This window comes from Monosiga brevicollis, genomic scaffold (genome assembly GCF_000002865.3).
Source record: "Monosiga brevicollis MX1 MONBRscaffold_2 genomic scaffold, whole genome shotgun sequence".
NCBI lineage: Eukaryota > Choanoflagellata > Craspedida > Salpingoecidae > Monosiga > Monosiga brevicollis.
This window is the reverse complement of record NW_001865039.1, coordinates 430527-445819: the sequence shown is the minus strand read 5'-3', so window position 1 is coordinate 445819 and position 15293 is coordinate 430527. Positions and strand designations below refer to the sequence as shown.

At 53.1% G+C, this 15293-nt stretch overlaps 5 protein-coding genes across 5 annotated transcripts in view; 4 read left to right on the top strand and 1 right to left on the bottom strand.

Moving 5' to 3' along the window:
- MONBRDRAFT_30745 (uncharacterized protein) overlaps nt 1-2190 on the top strand; it is a 3914-nt gene extending 1724 nt beyond the window's left edge. Inside the window, exons 5-9 of the mRNA XM_001742490.1 lie at nt 51-245; nt 1230-1273; nt 1394-1469; nt 1562-1652; nt 1804-2190. Of these exons, the coding sequence (XP_001742542.1) occupies nt 51-245; nt 1230-1273; nt 1394-1469; nt 1562-1652; nt 1804-2111 (714 nt within the window). The 3' untranslated portion in view covers nt 2112-2190. The remainder of the gene's footprint in view (nt 1-50; nt 246-1229; nt 1274-1393; nt 1470-1561; nt 1653-1803) is intronic.
- A 301-nt stretch (nt 2191-2491) lies between these two features.
- On the top strand, nt 2492-4636 carry MONBRDRAFT_13536 (uncharacterized protein; the record flags this gene model as incomplete). Its single annotated transcript, XM_001742489.1, has 8 exons — nt 2492-2662; nt 2822-2923; nt 3135-3185; nt 3268-3345; nt 3604-3760; nt 3917-4037; nt 4203-4315; nt 4482-4636. 8 exons carry the CDS (start codon nt 2492-2494, stop codon nt 4634-4636), a joined length of 948 nt encoding a protein of 315 aa, XP_001742541.1.
- Nucleotides 4637-5791: 1155 nt separating this feature from the next.
- On the bottom strand, nt 5792-9569 carry MONBRDRAFT_30743 (uncharacterized protein). Its single transcript, XM_001742033.1, has 13 exons — nt 9259-9569; nt 8799-8909; nt 8631-8682; nt 8403-8496; nt 8198-8258; nt 7998-8096; nt 7756-7866; nt 7617-7684; nt 7363-7443; nt 7037-7277; nt 6843-6944; nt 6560-6720; nt 5792-6443 (listed from the first exon to the last, which is right to left on the bottom strand). The coding sequence occupies exons 1-13, from the start codon at nt 9412-9414 to the stop codon at nt 5999-6001; spliced, it is 1782 nt and encodes a 593-aa protein (XP_001742085.1). The 5' UTR covers nt 9415-9569; the 3' UTR covers nt 5792-5998.
- Nucleotides 9570-10702: 1133 nt separating this feature from the next.
- On the top strand, nt 10703-14756 carry MONBRDRAFT_21897 (uncharacterized protein; the record flags this gene model as incomplete). The annotated part of the gene is made up of 8 exons (XM_001742488.1): nt 10703-10804; nt 10917-11031; nt 11081-11229; nt 11348-11486; nt 11866-13943; nt 14075-14158; nt 14240-14369; nt 14531-14756. Coding segments are annotated over 8 exons (3023 nt in total), but the record flags the coding sequence as incomplete, so codon positions are not given.
- Nucleotides 14757-14862: 106 nt separating this feature from the next.
- The window catches only part of MONBRDRAFT_169 (uncharacterized protein), a gene marked incomplete at both ends in the record, with an annotated part of 3950 nt that continues 3519 nt past the window's right edge, over nt 14863-15293 (top strand). The window contains one exon of the mRNA XM_001742487.2: nt 14863-15242. Within this exon, the coding sequence (XP_001742539.1) occupies nt 14863-15242 (380 nt within the window). The remainder of the gene's footprint in view (nt 15243-15293) is intronic.

Genomic DNA, 15293 nt, shown 5'->3' with positions numbered 1-15293 from the left:
GGCCCCCCCCCCCCCCCCCCCCCCCCCCTCTTCCCTCGCTGACATCGCAGGTCAATGCAGCCCTCCGTGCCTGTTTATCCCTACAGACAGCGGCCACATCGACGCCAGGGCCCACCCTCTTGACAGACACTGAGAAAAGTCGACTGGATTCACGCGCTACTGCAGCTGCTGCGCAAATGGCGACGCTGCACCGTGAGGTACAGCTCACACTCATGCACAACTACATTGAGCGGGTCCTGTCACTGGTAGGCGGACCAACGGCCGTGCCAGTTCTAGTGCATTGTGGCTTTGCAGGCACAGCCTGGCCTCCCATCACGGCATTGCCTGATCTAGCCAGCCTTGGCTAATTGTTCTCCATCTTTCCATCATGGCAAGCTCGACCAATCTTGATAACAGCCCGCTCATAACTTTCTCGTCAGCGACTTCAAAACGCGAGCGAATGGGAGAGTGAATGGGAGCAAACCCAAATGTACAACGCCATGAATTTGTCTGACACATTTGCCATAACAACGCTGACTGATTGCCAGCGTGTTATGTGTGTGGGCTTGCTTGTGAGGTCAAAGGCGTGAAATTTTGAAGAGTTTTATGGGGAAAAACTTGAGTCACATGCCTTTTACAAGCTCACGTCCAAGTAAGCAAGTCAACCACATGCTTGAGCAAGCCCAGCACTACCTTGTGGGAAACCTGAAGCACGTTGACGCTTGTGGCAGCGCATCAGCCAGGGCGATAGGGGTGGCCCGCCTGGCGTGTGTTGCGGGGAGTGTATATCTCTTTGATCCAATAATGGCCTCGTGCAATCCTTATTTTTTATGCCGGAAGCTTTTGCGGTTGTTTGTGCTCTCGGGCTTGATGCTTTCGTTGTCTGTCTATTCGATTTGAACCAACGTGCGTCGGGCTTTGAACGGCAGCCGGCTTCGCCTGCATTTTCTCATCAAGGCTTGTGCATGCAACCTTGGATCCTTTTCAGGACCTTCTGTAGCCTTGACATTTTCCTTCAACCAGCATCATGCCTTTCGAGCCCACTGAGAAGCAGATCAAGGTATGTCGCTCATCGCTGCCACGTGACTCGGCGGGTGTTGCGCGTCGACCTTTTTTTTTCCTTTTTTTCAAGGAAGGGAGTGTGGAGGCCTAGAACCGGGATCTATCTCTTGGCCTGCTTTGACATTCATGTGCCAGACAAATTGTGCTCCATCACTGATTACGTTTCATCTCGTCCCTGGTTGCCATAGGCCGCCGTCAAGGAGGGTGGCAAGAAGGGCCAGGATCTCGCTGGGTGAGTTGCGTTGCGTTGCATTGTGTTGCATTGCTTCGCGGGTCAGCGCGCAGGCACCAACGCAGGTACCAACTGGTGACACGCAACCTCACGATGGTTTGTTTGAATCGCTTTTGTCAGCCTGTACGACATGGGCGGCGTGTCCTTCTTCCACGTCGTCATTGAGGCCGCTGATGGCGAGCTGTCGCTCGTTGAGGTGAGCCTGCGATGGCTGTGGTCACAAGTTTTCCAAAATTGTGGTCGTCAATGGGGCAGGAATTCGACTCACAGTTTTTGTCATTTTTCTAGCACGCCATGACTGGCGCCAACAAGGAGGTCGACGAGGGCGCTGAGGACCGCAAGGGTGGTTCCGGCCACGTTGCCAAGTGCTTCCTGAGCGGTACGTTTGTCGTTTGTACAGCCTGCTTCTCGCCGCGCACTGCGCAGCCAATGCTGTGTACCTCCGCTTGGGTAGCAATCAAGATGCTTCATTTCACGCTTGCCGCTGTTATTGTTGCTTTTGCTTGGGGCCATGCGCGTGCTCTCTACAGCCAACAAGGACCAGGTTGCCGGTATTTTCTACGTCCCTGCCTCTCTTGCCGAGAAGCTCACCGCCAAGGCCTGGTTCGAGCGCCTCAACGTTGTCCTGGGTGGCGAGATTGTCGAGGAGACTGAGGAGACCATCAAGGTCATTGCCAAGGGTGACCCCGCTGCCGAGAAGTTCCCTCTCAAGATCCGTGACGAGGCCATCAACGCTGGCTTCTCCCTGCTCCGTGAGAAGCAGCTCGTGCCCGAGGATGATGACGATTCCGACTATGACTACGAGGCTGCCATGGAGGAGAACGAGATTGAGTGGTAGATTTGCAGGGTCTCTTTGTCCCTGTCGTCATGCAACCTTTTAAAAAAACAACAACCGCAAATTCACATCAAAACTTTCATCAAAACCCCCTCCTTTACCTCTTCATCAACGTGCACACATACCGATAAGCGAATAGCCCAGTTCATCCCCCGCCGACGACACACTGTCTGCCTGCCTGCATCGATACACACACACACACACACACAATCATGATTGTCAGATGTCAGATGTTTTCTCAAACTATGCTTTTGCCCCTTCCTTGCTTTCTTTCTTCCACGTGTCGTGCGTGTTGTGCCGCTCAGCTCCATTTGTTGCAGCAGCAGCCTCGACCCTTTTTTATTCCTGGTCCGCGGCCTGCAGCCTGAACAGGAACCGGCACCATGGCCCGAAAGCGCAAGAGTAAGGTCAACAAGACGCCCGAGGCAGCGGAGATTGACTCCAAAGTGCCGCGAAGCTTTGTTTTCAATCGTAACAAGCTCGGCCCAGCGGCGAGCCACTTGATGCTAGAGATGCGCAAAGTCATGTCACCCTACACGGCGACCAAACTCAAGGTCCGAAGGCAGTAGTCTCCTGCTGGATCCTTTTGCTTTTGTTCTTGATGGCTCCTACAAATCAGCATCGGTGTCACAAGTCCTCCTCGCCTTGAAGGCCTAAGGGCAGGGCGTCCTTCTGTCGAATAGCATCTCACACTCTTTCCTGCTGGTGTCCAGGTCCGCGAAAAGAACGTACTCAAGGATTTTGTGTCCGTGGCTGGACCTTTGGGTGTGACCCACTTTATGATGTTTGGCCGTTCCGACGTCTCTCTTAATCTGGTGCGTGCGCCTGCATTGACGCTGGTGCCTTGGGTTTCCAATGTCGCGACGCGACGGAGTGCGCGACAGGGGGGATATTATATTGATTTTTTTTTTTTTTTTTTTTTTTTTTCGAGGGAAACGGTCCTTGGATTTTGCAACGATTTCTCTTTCTTCGTGTGGGATGCGCTGGCCTCATTATTCTTCTACCTTTTGCTTTGCACCGATTCAGCGTTTGTCCCGTGTACCGCGCGGCCCAACTTTGACCTTTCACGTTGAACAGGTCCGGCTTGGCTTCCTCTCCTGCTTTCGCTGTTTCACACGCTCTTCCCTCTCATTTGCTTCTCAAATCTACGAATCTGCAGTTTTGCCTGATGAAGGACGTGGCTGCCATCCAAAAGCACCCGCGAGCTGCCGTCAAGCAATACACCCATCCAGCTCTGGTAGGTTACAACATACACCCAGACACACCCAGACAGACACACACACCCAGACACCCAGACACACACACCCAGACACACACACACACACCCAGACACACACACACACACACACACACACACACACACACACACACACACACACACACACACACACACACACACACACACACACACACACACACACACACACACACACACACCATCACCTTGCTGCCGCAACCGTCCTCATTCCTTTGGCTGTCATTGCTCTGAGCGCAGCTTGTCCTCAACAACTTTGGAGGTGACGCCAATCACCTTACGCTCTGCGCCAAAGTTTTACAAAACATGTTCCCCAGCATTTCAGTGGGCGAGGTGGAATTGACCACTATTAAGCGAGTTGCGCTGTTCAACTATGACGCCGAGTCGCAATGCATCGGTGCGCCGTGGTTCCTTTGCATATTTACAAGCATTCCCGCACACATGTCAATGTCCATTCGAACCGAGGCCGGCATTGTTCTTGTTTCCCACTTGTGGTGACGGCTCCATCTGCCCTATCCGGTCCTCCTCTTACTCTGGTGGCGCATCAATGTAGAGTTTCGTCATTACGAACTCGTCGTCCAACCTTTTGGGGTGTCCAAGACTGTCAAGAGTATCCTCAAGACCGAGGTACCAGATCTTGGCAAGCTGGAGGATATCAGCGAATTTCTCATGCGGTGAGAGTGTTTGGGTCCGGGGGGTTTCTCCTGCTTGTGGATATGAATAATCAGCAACGCACATCAGCAGTTTTTCGCACATCTGCTTGGCAACTTGCGCATCTCGGCTCATGACTGGAGATGCTTTTTTATTTTATTTTTATTTTGCTTTTCCTGTCTTTTCAGGGGCGATGTGGCCTATGAAAGTGATGGCGAGGGCATTGCAGAGGCCGTGGACCTTCCAGAGCCAGCCCACAAATCTCATCAGCGTGGGGGCAAATCACGCCTCAAACTTGTTGGTCAGTAAACTCCGCCCGCGTCATGCCTTTTCGCCAGCGACCTTGGTTTCCAGTCAGGTTTCGATCATCACTATTTCCTTCATCGTTTGTTTTTCTGCCTCATTGCTCATCATCTCATCGGGAATGCTTGCTCTTGCGCTGTCTGGGGGGTTTCTTGGTTGGTCAGAGCTTGGTCCTCGCATGAACCTTCGCTTGCTCAAGATTGAAGAGGGCTTGTGTGACGGCAAAGTTTTGTATCACGCACTGCGTAAGTTGATCGTTGGCCTGGGGCGCAATTTTTGCAAACGTCCTGTTGCACGCGTCGATCGGTTGCCTGTGTGACTGTGTTGCTGGCATGTTGTCCTTTCCTTCAGGGTCGAAAACGGCGGCCGAAGTCAAGGCTACGGAGGCGGAGCGAGAGAAGAAGCAGCAGCTGCGAGCGCTGCGAAAAAAGCAACAGGTATGAGTTAGTCGCACGTTGGGCCTTGCCTGCCGACTCGCAACCTCATCTAACCATTTTTGATACAATTGCATCTATACAGGAGGAGAATGTTAAGCGCAAAGCCGCTGAGCGGGAAGCGCATCGTCGACGGAGCATGCGAGGCCAGAAGACAGCGGCTGGTTCGTGCCTAGGGTCCTGCGTGCATGCATTTCCCGGATCCTATTGCCCCTGAGACCAACTCATGAAACAACCCGTTGTGTGAGTAGACGGGAATGAACCTAGCATTCAGATGGAGGAGGACGATGATGAGAAGTATTATCAAGAAGAAGTGGGCGAGGCTCCGCCAAAAGGTGTGTATGTGGCCTCTGACTCCCTGCCAAGTGCACATACAATTGGGCGATAACAGTCGTTCTCAAGCATAAATTCTTGCTTGCCCTTTGCACCCTCTCTTCTGACCGGGATCACAGAGCTTGGTTTGCACAAGAAGGGCGAATCGTTTGGAAAGCGCCCTTTCAAGCACGGGCAAACATTTCGACGTTCGGGTTCAAGTGGACGACCCAGTGGTGACGAGCGCTCGGGACCGGCTGCCAAACGTTCCAAACCCCTCAACTCCTTTGCTGTCACGTCTTCTGGTCGCGGTCGTGGCTCTGCCGGTCGCGGTCGTGGCTCTGCTGGTCGCGGTCGTGGCTCTGCCGGTCGCGGCTCTGCCGGTCGCGGCTCTGCCGGTCGCGGCTCTGCCGGTCGTGGTCGTGGCTCTGCCGGTCGTGGTCGTGGCTCTGTTAGTCGCGGCCGTGGAGGAGCGCGCAAGTAGCCATCTACCTTGTTACTGCGGAAAAGCTTGTCGCGTCATCTCCCCGGTCCCACCAGACATCGGGGTCGTCTTTATTCCGTGCCTTTGGCAATGTAATTGATTGCCCTTCCTGCGCGTCGGCATAGCGCCATTTCAATGATCATGAGATTGTTCATTCGGACGTCCAGCCAAGCCAAGATCGCATTGATGCTCAAAATGTTTTTGTCAATCAACTTTGATACCCTGCGTGGGTGCTTTACTTAATAAAAGGCAATTTATTTGTCTGGCAACAGCAGGTTCTACTCTTTGCGAGCCCCTGGGTCGGTTTCTGATGACAAAGACCCGAAAAAGAAATAGAAAAAGAGGAACAACAAGGTAACAAATACAAGGCAGCCAGCAAATCAAGACAAACGACAGCAAATGCCAGTACAAACAACAGTCAAAATGGCAGCGCCAGCTCTCGCAACTTTACTCAACTAGAGGGCGAGCCGTGGGTGACGCTGGCTGCTGAGACAGGTTCTTCCCGCACTGATCGCCAGCCAGAGGACCCGCGCGGCGGCGCAAGAGGGGACAGGCCCTTGGACAGGCGGCGAGGGGTGTCTGATGCATTGCTGGCACTACTCATGCGCCGGGAGCCAAAGAGCGACTCGGGTCCACTCGTCAGCCCATTGGAAGCACCATGCACCTGATCTCCAAATTCGGTACCGGCCGCCGGAAACACGGGCGGCATTTCACTCGTGCGTAGTGCATGGGATGTTGGCAGAGACAATCCCGTCGCCAACGGGGGGCGTGGCATTCGCCAGTTGACCAGTTGTTGAGGCACGTCGCTGTCTGCCGCATCCTGTAGTTGCTCCTGCGTGAAGGGCTCAAGGTCGCCGAAAAAATCAAAGCTTGGGTGCAGCCGGTCCACAATGATCCTGAGAAAGAAGCATCGAGCCGCCCAAGTACACCCTGATGAGAAAAGCGCCCATTCCAGCGTGGCACTGGGATGAAGAATTTTTTTTTCATTTTCTTTTGGCAGCAAGCAACACACCGCCCACCCCGGCCGACTCGGCGACGACAGTAACCACTCAATGGCGGAGGCGTGTAGTCAAAGCCAACTTCTTCGCGCGGAGGAGACAAGTCCAGGGCACCGCGTGCAACATAATGGTAGCGTCCTGTGTAAAATTGCTGCATGGACGGCCGTGACAATGGCTAGAGAAAAAGATGTAAACGGAAAGGATATGTCACGAGCGCAGCAATGGGGTTATAGTGAGTCAACAGCAAACGGCAAAAAGTTAGGCGTCGAGCAACACAATGGCATTGACAAAACTGACCTGGTGGTACAACAGTCGCGCACGGCGACGGAATCGGAACGGGTCACTGTGGTCATATTCGTCTTCTGTCACGGCTGAAGTGTCGCAATACTCCTCCTCCAGCTGTAGTTGACATGGGATATCACCACATTAAGATGAAATGGCTGCTGAAGCTAGCCCAACGCAGCCTGTGAGTATTGCTTCTGACGACTCACCTTTTTGCGCTTGGCTGCCAGGCGCGCCGGGCCACGATTTGCGCGATCAGCAGGTTTGGTGCGGCGCTTGGGATCCAGCTTGATCTTGATCGACTTGGGCGCCTTGGTGCCGACTGGTGTCTCCGCTGGGCGCCCAGGCGTTTGTGTCGCTGGGGTAGCAGGTTGCGGGGGCGGGGGTGGAGGAGCCGTCCAAGGCGTACATTTTTGCTCCTTGGCACCGTCCCAATCGCTCACAAGCACTCTGTCACAAGTGGGGCCCGATGTTGCATGAGAGGAGCGACAGAGAGCAACGCTGGGTCAAGTCCGTGACTGGCAATGGCGCACACCTTGCTTTGAAGACGTCTAGATCGCTTTGTATAAACTTGAGTTTAAGCCGCTCGCGCTCCAGCATGGTCTGGAAGAGCTCTCTGTCAAAGTTTTTTTGTTTTTGTTTTTTTTTAAAAAATAGCCCATTGCCACGGCAAGCACCAAATCCAGAGAAACAAGCAGATGAGCAAACGGAGAAGTTGCATTTGGCTTCGTGTGGCGACATCAAAGTTCAAGTCTGCTGGCGCTCATGATATTGCACAATTGTACGCACCGGGCCTTGGTCAGATCACGGTGAAGCTTGAGCATGTGAATGTAGTGTATTTCAGTATTTTGCCGATTCTGCCAACCATCAAATGTGTGCTTTGAGCGTCACAGTCAAATACGGTGTGTTTGGAGGGCTCAAGGCGTACCTTGCGAGTTTGCATTTTCTCGACACGGCGGCGAAAGGCCACGTAGGGGTCGGCGGCACTCGCAGCGTCGCCCAGGTCGGACTTTAACCGCGGTGAGATGGTGTCCCGGCCCTATGACAAAAGTAAAAAAAAACACAAAAAACACCAGCTGGTGAGCAAGGCAATACAGGCTGCAGGCTGCTTTGCCGATGTCATGTCGGAGACGCAGGCAGGGAGCACGGGTCTCAAGATCGACTACACACCAGCGTCTTGACACGATCGGCGTAGTACTTGTGCACGATCTCAAGCAGTGCGGCATCAAAATCGTGTGGGGCAAGCTTGGCAACAGCGCTAGCGGAGATCTGCAACCGATTGCGGCCACATGCTGTGATGAGCGAGAAGAAGAACAAATACCGGCAAATGATGCAACTGGGTCTTTCTCTGGCAGAGGATGAAAACCTACAGGCCAGTTCTGCTCGACTAGGTCCATATAAGCCTCAAAACGGAAGGGGTCAAGCTTTTTTCTACAAGGGCATGCGCAACAAGGCATGCAAAAGCATGTGTATTTTTGATGTGAGCAAAAACATTCGACACGACAACGAGGCCACGGACACGGGACGCATGCTATGCCAAAGGCATTGCTCGAGTTGGATCGCCTTGTTTCCTACACTGTCGGCTTGTTGTCGTTGTATTCGTTCAACCAGGTCTCATCGTCCGAATCCATATCATACTGGGGTGGCTGCTCATCGAGATCGCCGAAGACTGCACAGAGTGAAGGGTAAGATTGAGCCATCAGAAGAGGCAGGTCATGGCACGACTTGTGATAGTCATCAAACCGCAACTTGAGGCTGGGGCGCGCGAGGCCAGGGCGAGGGTGAGCGAGCGAAATAACTCACGGTCCGAATGAACGTAACGCGACGGCACGACATAGTCGGGTTTGTAGAGCTCCTGCACACGGGCAGAATCAAAGTGTGTCAGATAAGAGTTGGAACATGTCCATAGGTATGAGATTTTCTTTCTGGACACTACGGGTGAGGCTTGGCCAATTTGTCGTAGAGACTTGCCTCGTAGAGCGGTACCCCCTTGACGACATCGGGAATGGGGATCGCCAAAGAGTGGGAGGCCAAAGTTCCCTTGAGATTTTGCTCGTCAATGATTTTCTTTACATGTATTTCCTGTTGCACACAGTATCAAGAGCGGTCAGAGCGAGCGTGAGAAGACATGGATACCTTTCCAAATTCTGGTTGAAGAGCAAACTCCCTTGAAAAACTCCCTCAAAACACATGTGCGCAGACACAGACACAGACACAGCCACAGGCCCACAGACACAAAGACATACACAATAAGGACAAAACACAAAATCGAAAACACAAAACACAAAAAAAAGAGGAAAGCAAAAAATTCAAAAAAATACAAAAAAAAAAAAGAAAAAGAAAAAAAGAAACGGAAAAGGGGCAGAGCCAACAACGAAGCTGGAGCATCGCGAAATGAGGCAGGCCAGAGGCACAAGAAGCGCAGTCGCACCTCTTCTTCCTCTTTTTCCATGCCAGTGGGAAGTTGTTGGGTGGCACGGTTCACGTTCACGGTTTCGGTGAGGACCTCAGGCTCCTGATCCGCTCGAATAACGGCCAACGGCTTGCTTGGCTCCAAGGCCTTGGTGCGAAAGGTAAACTTGCTCATGATGCCGAGTGGTGCTCGCCCTGTGGTGACGAGGTGGCGTAATCACACACAAACACCCCCTCGGTGGAGCTTGCAAAGAGAAAAGGGCAGCTTGCCAACAGCGCAAGCTCTAGGGTAGCTGATTTGAAGCAGCCGTCGGCCTTCACGGTCGCCGCAAGATCTTCTGGCGGGTTTTTTTTTCTTCTTTCTCAAGTCGTTTCTTTTGTTTTCGTTCAGTCAGTCTTGTTCGCTGAGCGGGCCTTACCAGCAGGAGCACGGGAAAAAAGGAGTCAAGAGCAAAGAGGACCGCCTTCCGGGGGGTCGTGCTCGATGGCACTTGCAGGCAGATCCACTGGCACTCTCGAAGGATGGGCAAGGAATGGCGGGGTGACGATCTCAGGTGGGCATGGCGGCCATTTTTCAAGCTCTGCCCACGGCCGTTTGGCCCACCACCGTGCAGCGAGCTCAGCAGGGGGGCCTTTTTCCGTACACGACTATAGCCGAGCCCCCTTCTTCTGCTGCAAGGCGTTGTACAAAAAAGATTACACTCTTTCCACACTGGAATGAGTTAAATGACACACTTGTTTGTGCCCGCGAATTCAGTGATGACCAGCAACAGGTGAATAAGATGTCAGACTTTTATCTCTCTCTTTCTCTCTCTCTCTCTCGTGCTTTTTGGTTTCATTTTTTGAGCTGGAGCGGGCTCTCTCCTGCCCGTCTACCGCCAGCTGCGGCCACCCGTGCGACTGGTTAACGGGGTGTGCATGGTCACAATTATGGAGGGTTCATCTCGTATGAGTGTGGCCGAGCGCCTTGTGGCCGTTTTGAACCGGCTCGATGCCGTTCCCCACCCCTTCTTTGAGCGCCTCTTGGCCTTGTGTCCCACCGAGGATCAATTAGGTACGTTCATTGGCCCTCAGCGCCTGTGATAATGTTGACTAAGACTCACCATGAGCTGAGTCAACCCATGTCCCGTGCTCAACACTTCCTGCATTATATCTGTGCGCGGTCAAATGGCTCACAGAGAAGGGCCGGGTGCATCACGAACAACTGGTTTGCCTGGCTGCTCTGGCTGAGCTTTGTGCCAACAAATCCACTGGCGTATGTGTGCGCACTCTGGTATCTCTATCGACCAAAGTTTCATCCTCTCACTTGCTTCTCATCGAATCATAAAATCAACACTTCACCCGCGATGGCACCTTAGAATCTCCTTGATCGTCTTTCTGCCTATCTTTGCCGCTGCTGCGCCTGCTTGCCCGACTTACCCCCGCAAGAAAATGAGGATGGTGGGTGCTGTTGAACCGCCGTGATGAATGTGTTTCCCGTGCGCCCCTGCTCACACCGCATTGTTGTTTTGTACGATGCAGTGATTCGACGGGTGGCACGCTACGCCTTGCAATGGCTTCGTGAGGTGCGTACTCGACGTCTCGGGCTGGCGATTCGGACCCTCCACCACGATTTCTCGTCGCCATTTGTGATGGTGATTATCATTCAATGCACGTGGCTGTTTTGACCGCCCTTAGCATATGGAGGAACACCAACATTTCTTGGACATGCTTAGCTCCTGCCTCGAATTGAGCCAGTGTACGGACAGCAGTCACTTGTTCACTCTGCCATCGAGCGCTCATCCGGAACCAGGTGGTCACCTTCTTTGCCCTCATCCCCACCCTCGTTCCTCTTATTATAGCCAACGAGGCAGACCATCAACAACGATGTGCCGTGCTCTTAAATGCATGGGTTTCCGCTGTTCTGCAACGCCCCGAGCTCGTGCCCAAGGTCCTTCACCATTTTTTAAACGAACCGAGACTGCCTGAAATTCTAGCTCAAGCCAAAGAGGTATGGGCGCCTTGGTTGGCCGCAAACTCTGGACACATCACCCAATCTGCTCACCTCGCGTTCGCTGGTGACTTCTTTTCATCCCTAAATTGTCATCCTGCTTGGTCGTATTCGTTAGCCTAATCAGCATTTGGCGGGAACAGTGGCTGTCTTCTCCTGTTTACAAAAGTTATTGGAGAACCAGTTGACTGCTCGACAACCTCGACCATCGCTTGGTGACTCTTCTACTGACTCTTTCGTCGCTGAATTTCAACCAGGTCAGTTGTATTCTTTTGTTTTGGGCAAGGTAGGAAGGGAGGGGCGGGGTTGCCGGTTTTTTTTTTTGTTTTTTTCACCATGGAGACCGCTCAATCTTTACTTTTGAATTTGCTTGAATCGCATTATCCTCGGGCCATCCAGACACGATTGGACATCACCTTTTCGCGCCCGCCCGAGCGCTCCTCGAGTCCTTGCTCGCCGCATCTTGGCCAAAAGCGCTGGCAGGTATGACGCCACGCAGTCCACGCCTCAAACACCCGATTGCTCTTGCCCCGGAAGCCAGATGAATGTGCACAGCCTCTTACCCACACATATTACCCGTGCACCTCGTACTTCCTACGCCTCACCCTTGACGTACATGGTCCCCTTGCTTGGCAGAACCCCAAGCTCAGCGCTTAGCCTCTGATATGCTTGGTCGCGTTTTGGTCCTGGTGGCGTTGACAGCCAACGAGACAACCGAGGCCGGTTTCGCCCTGGACACAGCCTTGCAACTGCTCAAACGCTCGGAAACCGCCCTGCCGATCATCTCTCTTTACCTCAATGCGCTTGAGGCCCTGCGTATCCTTGATCACCGCTGGCCAATTTTTGCCAATCAGATAATCACCGTGGCACGCTCTCTTCTTCTGGGTCAAATGCCTGCACTTGTGCGCGTGCACAAGCGTCTGACCGCTTCCAAACACGCGGCAGACTATGAGGATGCTCTCACAACTCTGTGCTCGCAGCTAGCCCGGCTGCTGCGTGCCAACACCGTCGACAGCCCTCGCCAGCTGACGGCGATGAAAGAATTTCTCTCTAGTGTCACCTCACATCTCCATCTTGCCGAGACCAATGTTCGGGCCATTTGTATCGTCAATGCGGCTCGTGTTATCTGCGAACTCTTCCGCTACACACGTGGGCTCAACAATGCCACAGAGTTTGATAAGCTTTTGCAACACTGCATCCTCAACTTTCGCAGCATCGCCCTCCGGCCCGACTTGAAGGTGGATGCGAGCATTGCCGAGGCAATTGCACGGCTGGGAGCCATCAACCCAGCGGCCTTTGAGCGGTCCTTTGATTGTCTTTTACAAATGCTGCTTCATGTGTGCAAGCCAGAGTCCAAGGCCGAGACACCAAATAGCCCCTTGTCAACGCGGGCTGCCACGACCACAGCTTTACCCTCAAGCATGGGTCCAGTCGACTCAGCCAATAGCAATCCTACACCTCTGATTCACCAAAACAGCCCATCGGTGTTGGCTCTCGTCGGAACGAGTATCGCATCCAATGATATACCAGCGTATGCCGGTGTTGTACAGGACCAATTGCTCAAACTGTGCGGCGCTGCCATAGCAGTTGCTTCATCACATCACCTCGAGCGCTTGGCAACCGTTTTTGTACAAATGGCGCGGCAAACGCTCATGACTATCCCCGCCACGGACAGTCTTTCTGAACGGCGGCAACGCATGTGGCCCCTTCTCTGCTGCGTAGGTACGCTGGCCTCACACTTTCAAGGATCAACGCCCCCCGTGTTTTCAGATGAGGCCGTTGCCACCATGCGCACCCTGTGGTGTACGCTGGTTCTTTTGGACTTCCATACCGATCAAGCCGAGATCGAGCAACCCAAGCTGCATGAAGCCCTCGTGAATTTGGCTTCCGTCATGCCTCGCTTGGTTGCAGCTCAGGTGGCGAGCTACTTTGATGCTGAAGTCGAAGCAACCTTGGATCGCTTCAAGGCACACTTGACTCCTACACGCGTGGCCCAGCTGACCAAGCAGCTGAGTGCGGCGCTGCCTCAGCATCCAGAGCTCAGCCAAGAGGTTGCACGCCTCAGCCCAAACTTTGCTCTGTATGTTCTAGCCATCATTCACGCCGAGCGATTGCGGTTTGAAGATCCCGAGGCCAACTTTTTCGTGACCTTTTCCTATTTGGAGCACCGTGGTTTGCTGCAGCCTAGCCGTCTTCGTGTGGTCACAGGGCTGGTCGAAGCGTTGTTTGAAAAGTATCTAGCAGTGCTTGCTCAACAGCGGAGCGGGCGTCGAGCTTCATCGCGGGCCGAGGACTTGGCCATCTTCCTCTTAGTGCAGTTTACACACCGTTTTACAGAGGTTTCGGCCGTTGCCGATCGTCTTCTACCTTTGATGACAAAACGCTTCCCGTTTGTCGTCTGGAGTGATCGTGTGATCTCTGCTTGCCTGGATTTGGTTGATTTGGTCCACAAGAACATGAAGGCCTTTGATCCAGTCAGCTTGAACTGCGAAGTCGAGTTGCCCTACCCGCCTTATAAATGCGTCTTACCAGCACTGTTGGAGGCACGCCTTCGCATTCTGAGCACCTTCAAAAAGCGCTGCGTCGATCTTGTCACGCATGCCCTTCAACATAGCGCGAAGGAAACGACGGCTATTTTGCAAGCATACATCTCACGTCTCTCCTCCCATGAGCTTTCAACCCGCGATCATCCTGGGCTTGAGGTTGCGCTCCGCGTAAGTTTCGCTAGCAGCTAAAGCAAAAGCCCAGCCGCGAACAAGTCACGGCAGAACTTAAACTATGTTTGTGCCTAGCCTCGAGACCTTGCGCCTGCGACCTAATCCCATGCTATGCCAATCCTTGATAGTGTTTGAACTGCAGCGCCGAGGATCACGGCTCATCTATTCCAAGCTTACTGGGCCCTGCCTTGGCCTTGCGCAACCGCTATCGCGTATGCCCGTTATTTCCCCTGCGACTCACTTGTGTGCTGGCTCCTTCTTCTCATCTGGCAATACTGCGCACGCGATTGCAGGGTGAGCTTCTTGGCATTCTCCTTTCAAAGAATAGCAGCCAAAACAAGGTCGGAGGGACTTCGGAAAGTGTCCTCAGCTATGAACACCTCCACGATGACAATGGGCTAGACTCGACCGTGCTCCCCTTGCGTAAGTCTGACTTCGCGTCGCTCCGTGGTGAAAACAATCTTAGTCGTTTTTATATGGACTGGCTTGATCCACCTTGGCTTGCGATATTTCTCCCTTTTTTTTTTTTTTTTTTTTTTTTTTTTTTTTTTTTCTCCTTTCATGCTTGCTTGATCGATTTTTAGCCAACGCTGAACTGGCACCAGACGTGCAGTACCCCGGCCTCGAAGAATGGCGCGGCAACGTGTTGGACCGACTGCATGGTCTGACAGATTTGTTGATCGTGGCACGCGAGCGAAGTTTGGCCAACGATGAATTGGTGTCCTTGCCGCGCAATCTTCGACAGCAACTCGGCCTGGATGATGAAGCATCTACATTGACTCATCTCATTGAGCTCTTTGACGAAGCCATGTACCAGGCCACAGCACTACTGGTTTTTCGTCCGGCCAACTGGAATCCATTGAGCCACACAACCTCGGTTACCAACTCACTGCTTATCGACGCAATCATCTCAAGCCCAGTTCGCGTCTGGAAGTTGACTGCCATGCGAACAGGAGTATCTTGCTGGTCCTGGCTCCTGTCTGAGCGACCCGACATGGAAACTCGCGTCATGCATGCTATGTACGGCGCTTGGGTGTGGTCCATTGAGCAAGGCATTGGCCTTTTTTCACCCGAGCACGGGACAGAGCAAGGAGCTGAGGCCGTTTACAAGCCAGATGCCAAGCCGGCTCCTAGCCTTTCTCGTGCCCCAAATGTTTGGATTGCCTTTTTGGAGGAGCGCTTCCGCATCGTGCGCAAGCGCAGCATGTCTCAGTCTCAGCTGATTGGAAATATGGTGCTGGTTGCTTTACGAGCGGCTCGCAGTATGAACCGTCACTTCACGGCGGTTGCGGTCAAGTATGTCGAGTTCTGAAGTCGTGTGTGTTGCTGTTTCTTTCTTTGACAGCA